The 7,778-nt window shown below is 36.2% G+C and overlaps 1 protein-coding gene across 1 annotated transcript; it reads right to left on the bottom strand.

The window, feature by feature from the left end:
- Positions 1 to 6,272: 6,272 nt before the first annotated feature.
- Positions 6,273 to 7,482, bottom strand: LOC143529090 (FCS-Like Zinc finger 2-like). The gene is made up of 2 exons (XM_077024964.1): positions 7,229 to 7,482; positions 6,273 to 6,653 (listed from the first exon to the last, which is right to left on the bottom strand). Exons 1-2 carry the CDS (start codon positions 7,456 to 7,458, stop codon positions 6,467 to 6,469), a joined length of 417 nt encoding a protein of 138 aa, XP_076881079.1. The 5' UTR covers positions 7,459 to 7,482; the 3' UTR covers positions 6,273 to 6,466.
- Positions 7,483 to 7,778: the final 296 nt, after the last annotated feature.

Genomic DNA, 7,778 nt, shown 5'->3' with positions numbered 1-7,778 from the left:
AGCAGAACTTATACACCGTATAAGTTAATACAACGTATAAGTTGCATGGCCTTATAAGTAGGAAGCAGTGTGTATGTATGCAGCAATGCATAAGTATTAAACAACGTGTATGTATGAAGCAGCGTATGTGTATGCATGTACCATGTATGTATTATACGCTAAGAACTTACACGCTAGATAACTTATACGCCGGATTGACTTATGCGCCAAGACAACTTACACGTTGGAAGATGGACTTATACGCTAGACAGCTTATACGCCTATAATGACTCATGCGCCTATAAAAACTTATACACTAGAAGGAGGCATACACGCTTAAATTATTTTATAAAATAAACGAAAGATAGACAACATATACGTACGTAAACGATAGACGGGGACTTATACGATCTATGAGCTAAAAATAAGTAAATAATTAATAATGAAATGTAACGTTTAAAATGAAGATTTGATTTGATTAAATAATTGAACTTCAGTTTTCTGATAAGGTTTTTATTAAAGACTTATTAATGAAAATAAAATTTTTCCAAGCTGACATGACAGCTTAACCCCAGCCAGGGGCTCTGCCCCTTAGACCCTGCTAGGGGAGTGTTAGGGCTGATAATTTTGATACTGAGGATATGTTATCCTTGAAGATGTGTCTAGATCAATTATCCTCCTGAAGAGTTCCAGATTCACGTCAAGATCAAGGATCCTCAGAAGTTGATATTATTAACAATTTTTTCACGTGTGTAGGTTATTATTCAACAAGAGCAACGGATCCTAGACCTAGTCTACCACCAATTTCGCTACTGAACTTCTATAAGCACGTGGTCAAAGAGCACGATGGAGAAGAGTGGAATACTAACGGATTAGTAGGACCTAGTTGTTAGTTTGTTATTTCCTGTATATACATCGAGATAATGATCGATTAGGACTCACTTATATACACACACACTTAGAGCAGAACTTACAATTCTCTCTATACACTAGCATTCCATTGTAACATCGATCACAATCTCCAAACACTTTTAACCTTCTTTGATTAATAAATTGGTGATCGACAAATTGTCATCACCCGGGGTTTTTTTCTTTTGATCTGAACAAGATCAAAGGGTTTTTCCTCCCAACAAATCGTTGTGTTCATCTCAATATCGTTCTTATATTCATTGTTATCAATTTAGCACTAAACCTCACATAACAGATTTGGATACATTATCCTTAGCTGATTTTTATCCAAAACAGGGAGCTACCCCCGGATTCCCGTAGCTAAAGGTTACAATAACTTACAAGTATGGTATAACTAGAAGTAGTTAATTGATACTATGATTAATACACAGTTAGCCATGCATAGCTCAAGAAGGGCGTAACCGTAAATTCAGAAAGAAGTCGCTTACAGATGAGTTTCTAGCCCCATTTCCTTGTTATGTTTTCGGGGTTGTGTGAATACTCGATGTGATTAGTTAATACACTTACCTTAAGTGGTAAGTGTCACACCCCGACCAAAGACGGCGGAACATGCCGGGGTGCAACGGATTGCTCAAGAACACTATGAGACTATCAAAGTGACAATATTTACTCAACTCGTTTATTTCATTCAATAATCACAAATACAACTTGTTCAAAATAAAATACAAACAATTACATCAACAATAATTCATTAAAGTATCCTAAAGGTATAATCTAAGTGGTGAGTCTTCAATCTTCACAAGCAACCTAAAAGTAAACCTGTAGCATGCATAAAAATAGATTTTAATAAAACGAATATTGGTGAGCAATACACTATTTTTTGATATATGTATATAATGAGGCAAAAATCACAATTCACATGTGTAAATAAAATAATGCAACAGCCATTGTAAATGTAAAGTAAATAATTGTGGCTCCTTTCTATTTGGTAACAACCAAAATACTCGGAGAATGAGGCCCTATTCTACTAGCACAAGGCTAAAGTAGTTAGGGTGCGTATGATCATACCTATTGAGGCTCAACAACAGCATAAAAATAAACACCCGTGCGTGTAATCAATTTGAGGCATAAACAAAGATCGAGCAAATATTCATATGAACATAAAATGTTGAATTGTGGGTTTAGTAGTGAGGTCATAAAACATGTAAGTTTGAATAGGGTACGCATGCCACCCCCAAAAGTATAAAAGCATAAAAAGGGGGAGTGTGATTACTCACTTAGAATAGGTGACTTTGGTGAAGAATTTGTTCAAGAGAAAGCTTCGGGAAAAACGAGCTCAAAGAGTTAGCGTATGAGTCCTAGGTTAAAAATATCCTTAAGTTAGTAGGAAGTATTGAGAAAACTTAAAGTAAAGTAAAAGGCAAGTAAAAATATATAAACAAAGTTTTGGGGTTTAAAGTGTAAAACTTAAGTAATTAAATTGACGGTTTTGAAAAGAAATTATCCCAAAATCGAGTCTTGGTGTTATTATCTATAAGTTTTACTTGACCTTTGGTTAAGTAAATATGTGGGGAATGGTTTAATGCAATAGTGCACGACCCTTTGTTAGATGAATACCAAAACGGGATTTTAACGAGTGTTCAGCTTAGTCGGTTCTGGTTTGATAAATTGTCAAGTCCGAACCCGACATTCCAAAGTGATAAATATCATGAGATAAATTATTTAAAACAGAAACTTAAGTAATGTTAGAAGTTCTATTAAGGAGAAACTCCAAACACCAATGTTAAGCGAATGTTCGGTTTTATCGGTCCAAGCTTGTTATAAGATCAAGTTAGATCCGACATACCAAGTACGTTAAGAAAACATTTATAGGTAGTTTGTAAAAGATCTTAAAAAGAAAATGTTATAAGATCAAGTTAGATCCGACATACCCGAAACACAACTAGTGTGTTTTAAGCGAGTGAACTCGGTTTGCTTTGTTTGGTTGGTACAATACTTGGTATGTGATCAAGTTTGGGTCCAACAAATCAATATTATAATAACAAATACAAAAATATAAATAAAAGAACTTAAACACTTAAATCTTACATACAACTTTTTTAAAACAATTAAATAAAGAGTTAAACGAGAGTTCGGTTTCGGTTCGGTTCTTGAATCGGTATGAGACTGAGGATGGTTATCACATACCCAATACCATTGAACTATTAAAATAAACTTAGAAATGATAGTAATCAAGTCGTACATACAACATGTTAATAATAAAGTATTTAAACAAAAGTTCAGTTTTGGTTCGGTCCTTGACTCGGAATGAAACCGAGGATGGTTACCACATACCCAAATACCATTGAACTATTAAAATGATTTGGAAACTAAAATAATTAGAAACTAAACAATATTAATAAGTTTAAATGAATTAAAGTGTTAACAAGGACTATAATAGCCCTCCATATAGCCTTGCCTTATAATAGCAATAATACCTAATCCGACCATGGTCGGAGAAGGGAAAGCCAAGGAAACAAGGGGAATATATTTTAAACAAACTATAATAACAAGCTTTAATTACCAAGAGTTAGTTAGGACGTCCGCTATGGGGCGGCGATGAAGGCGACGATGGGGCGCGGAGGGCGCGAAACACCGTAGAGGGGCGCCAAAGGATCAAGGGCGCAGTGGTGCCCATCGTTTGAACGGCCGGCGCATTTGGGTGTGGAGGTGGGGCCCTCTCTCACGCACACATACATACATATGTGTATATATATATATATATATAATAATAATGGGCGCTTTGGGGTATTAAACCATAGCGGGGCACTATTGGTTGGGGCTTCGAAGCCCCCGGTGCTTACGTGGCGCTGACGTGGCAGCGGGGAGGGGCTTCGAAGCCCCTCATCATAGAGGATGGTCTTAGAATCAAATATTAGCTTTAGTTTGACCTTGAGAAGTTAAACTATCAAGAGTTCGAAAGATGAATCTTAGAACTTAGATGGGGAGTGTTTGATGTGAAAGAGCAAATAAAAATGGGTGTATTGGCCTTATTTTTATAGGGGAAAAAGTAAGGGTAATCCATAATGTTACTATATAAGGATTTGCATGCATTTTGATTGGTTTAAAGGGTCAAACAAGGTATAATACAACAAAAAACGAGCTGGTGCACCTGCAGGTGGGTGGCCGCCACCCGCGACCACCATGCCCTTCATGGCCACGCGGCGTGGCGCCCCGGAGGGTGGGTTGGTCTTCAACTTTGGTTATTTGGTGAGTTAGGTCCCTGAAGTTCGTTTTAAGTCGTTTTAAGCCGTAAAAGAGCGTTTTAAAATACCGTAAAGGGTGTTTTCTTGATCCGATGATTGTATAACATAAATGAAACATAAAACCCCATATTTTATTAATAATGAAGGATCTGAAAGACAAAACGAGTCGGGTTTACAATACAAATACAAATACGAAAATAAATCAAAAATGATGAATGTCACGGTAAGTGTATGATATATAAAAATATTATGAATACCCTAAAAAGTGCAACCTTATAAATGACTCCATAATACAAAATGAAGAAAAGACAATGAACACTCATTGACAATGTATTCTACCACCATCTAGATTGTTCCAATTGCTCCCCGAAATGGACTTCCTATAATGAGTTAATGACTCCATAATATCACAGGTCATGGCAACCGGCGTAGGGTTTGATTTTGCATGTTTTTTTATTTGGTTTTAAACTTTTGTTAAGACATGAATGTGCAAATTTTACTAGTAGAGGCTTGTTTATGTTCATGATGTGTGCCAGCTGAAGGACAAACTATCTATATGATTTTGTTAGAGCACTTGACAAGTGATAGTGATTAAACTCATGGCGCTATCAAACTCCAACAAACCTATGTGTGATTACATTTCAATCAAAATCAATCAACTTTTGACAAGTTAATTTTGTCCACCAACTTATTTGGGCCTCTATACCGACCAACGGGTACATAAAATTGGAGGGTATTTGGGAGTCTTGATATTGATTCTTGGTCTGAAATTGGGGTCACATACTTGCATTAAATTAATGATTATAAGTTGGTCAGCTTGTAAATTCAATTAAGGCTGAGGGGTGTGGGGGGCGCGAGAGGGGGCGTGAGTGGGGGCGCCATCCAATAATATTGTGACGTGTGGCAGAGAGAGAAACTTGATTAGATGGGTATTGGTAGTGGTGATAGCGCCCCGGGGCATGGTGTGGAGGGGCGCGAGAGGGGGCGCGAGAGGGGGCGCGAGCGGTTTATTTTTTAATTTTTTTATAAATGTATTAAAAAAACGTATTATTAAAAAAACTAGTAATTATTTAAACAAACACACATTAATTAAAAAAACACATTAATATATAAAAAAAAATTGTATGTTGGATGGTTGAAAGCCGGATGATTGTTGCGACCCCGAATAAAATATCGGTTGGTCCGGTGCCGACCATAAATCGTCGTAACTGTAATCTGAATCTAGGTTTCGAATATAGGGTGATTTTGGGTTTTGGGTGTGGTGTGTGAGAATGGTTTTGGGTGTGCTATGTATTAGTGAGTATATATTTTTGATATATGTAAGTGATATATATAGAGATTGATAATTGGTGAAAATTTTTTCTTCATCATCTTTCTTATTATTATTCTCCATAATAACTGGACCACCAGCATTACCAGTTCCATGATCTTCACCTCTTTCTTGTAAAATGGGTTCACTCTCATTACTATTATTATTATTATTATTTGACTCCGGTCCAATTTCAGACTCATTTGCAACCCTCGGCTGCACTGAACCACCACCACCGTGAACGGAGCTTGAAGAGCCAACTTCACCGGAAAAGATGGAAACAAAGCCGGTTCGTTTAGCCCAGAAAACTTCACCGGAAAATATGATTACAATAACAAACAACAATATGTTATATGCCCAGAAGAAAATTTTTTTTTTTTTTATTTATCCAAGAGCCCAACGGCTCAATTCACTCTTCCCAAAGCCGGTCACGAGCGCTACCTCCCTTGCGCCTGCCTCGTTTTCCGCTCTCGCGCCCCTCTCGCGCCCCTCTCGCGCCCCGGTGGTGTGGCTCTCGCGCCCCGGGGCGCTATCGAACGCCTTCTCGCGCCCCTCCTAGCGCTCCGCACCCCTCGGCCTTAAGCATTAGCTTTGGGACATTTACACAATAATATTATATAGAATAAGTCACACTAGCCAGAGGGTCAGAACGAAATAGTCCGTTATGTTTGTCAAATTACTGTTATTATGTGTCACATCGGCCCATGATCAATCGTTTAATTTGTTTTTTAATCTATGATTTGGACAATTAGTTCTATGATTTTATGTGAATACGAAACTAGACAATTTAAAAAATGAAAGGGCCAAACACACCCAAAATTAGTTGCATAACTACATAATATTTAACCTCTGTTCCCATTTTTTTTATCTTTCTTGTACATCATTTTTTTACCACAGTAAAAAACAAGGTAATCATAAAAAGTGAAAATAAAAATGAAAAAAAAATTGGTTCTCTGAACCCCACATACTTCTATAGGTTGGAAAAATTCCCTTTATACCCCTTGTTTCAGAATGAAATCAGTACTTAAGCAGCAGCAACTGCCCCAGTATAGAAAGGGTATTTTGGGGAAGATTTTTGTGGTGAGGTTTCACTCTGTTCTTTCTTTCTCAAAGCTCTCATTGAAGAAGAAAGATGTTTAGTTTTCTCTTTAGCTTCATCAATGTCAATCTGCTCTGCTCTACACTCTTCACTACAGAATGGTGTGTCACCTCTGCAAGATCAACAAAAATATACATCAGAAATTGGAATCAGAGCATAAAGATCTAAAATTTAACCCAGATTTGGTAATTTTCGAGTAAAAATATCAATGATTTGTGAGTAAAACTGTTAAAAATTCATAAATTTTTTAATTATATACTCTGTTTTTCCATTTTCATCAAACCCCTCGAAATGAAGAAACAGAGACTCAAAGCCTGCAACTTTTTGTGATAATCGATTAAATCGAACAAGTTTGGACCAAACCGGCATCAGATTATCAAAAAAAAATCACAAATTGGTAGCAGATTTAACAAATTCATCAACAAATCAAAAGGAATGACAAAAACATATAATAAATCTTCACTTGATGACAAAAAACATGAAAATTTGATAAATTTTGTACCCATATCAAAAACATCTTCAATTGATGAAAAAAACATAAAAATTTTAATCAAATTTTGTATTCACCAAGAACCCTAGCCCAAATTGGGGAAAAACAGAGGAGACCCGATTTCAAAATATAAATCATTTACATCTTCAATTGATGTACAATTACACAAATTAAGTATCAATTTTGCATCAATTTACCTGTACATGAAGATATCTCTGTTATGCCCAAGTTGTTTCTTGCAAAGAAAACAAGCATCCAAAAAATGAGGCTGCTGTTCTTCAAATCTTCTCCCAGATCTGGCTCTTCTGGGCGAATACAAAGCTCTGGACGATAAAAACCCAGTTTCAATATCGGAAATTGAAGCAAACCCATTATTTTCTTCAAGAAAATAAGGCCTTCTGGTGGTGGGGGTTGCAGAAGACTCCATTAATAATAATAATAATATTCACGGTGGGTGTTGGGATTGTGAACAGAAGAGGTGGGTTTAAACCATGGGAACAAGAATCTATTGGCTGAAGAAGACCACCTTGTATTGAAATTCATGTTTAAACACGTGTCATTACTAGTATCTTGTGAAATCTTATAAAATATTAAGGTTAACTCATTTACGCTATTATAAAATCATAAAAGAAAGAGCACGCAACAATTATTTAACTTTACAACTTCTGTATTTTATAATCGTTGATTTATTATTTTATTTTAACCGTTAATGAATAGAATATTGTCTCCAAATTCTGTACGGGGCGT

This window comes from Bidens hawaiensis, unplaced genomic scaffold, assembly GCF_021521415.1.
Source record: "Bidens hawaiensis isolate Kalapana, Puna unplaced genomic scaffold, B.hawaiensis_p1.1 tig00000636_1, whole genome shotgun sequence".
In the NCBI taxonomy this organism is placed as follows: domain Eukaryota; kingdom Viridiplantae; phylum Streptophyta; class Magnoliopsida; order Asterales; family Asteraceae; genus Bidens; species Bidens hawaiensis.
This window is presented reverse-complemented; position numbering and strand designations above follow the sequence as displayed.

Bases quoted from the DNA above. Each gene is read 5' to 3' on its own strand.
- LOC143529090 (XM_077024964.1), bottom strand. From the start codon at position 7,458: ATGGAGTCTTCTGCAACCCCCACCACCAGAAGGCCTTATTTTCTTGAA. The intron at 6,654-7,228 runs GTAAATTGATGC...TTGATCTTGCAG, and splicing joins AGAGATATCTTCATGTACAG to AGGTGACACACCATTCTGTA.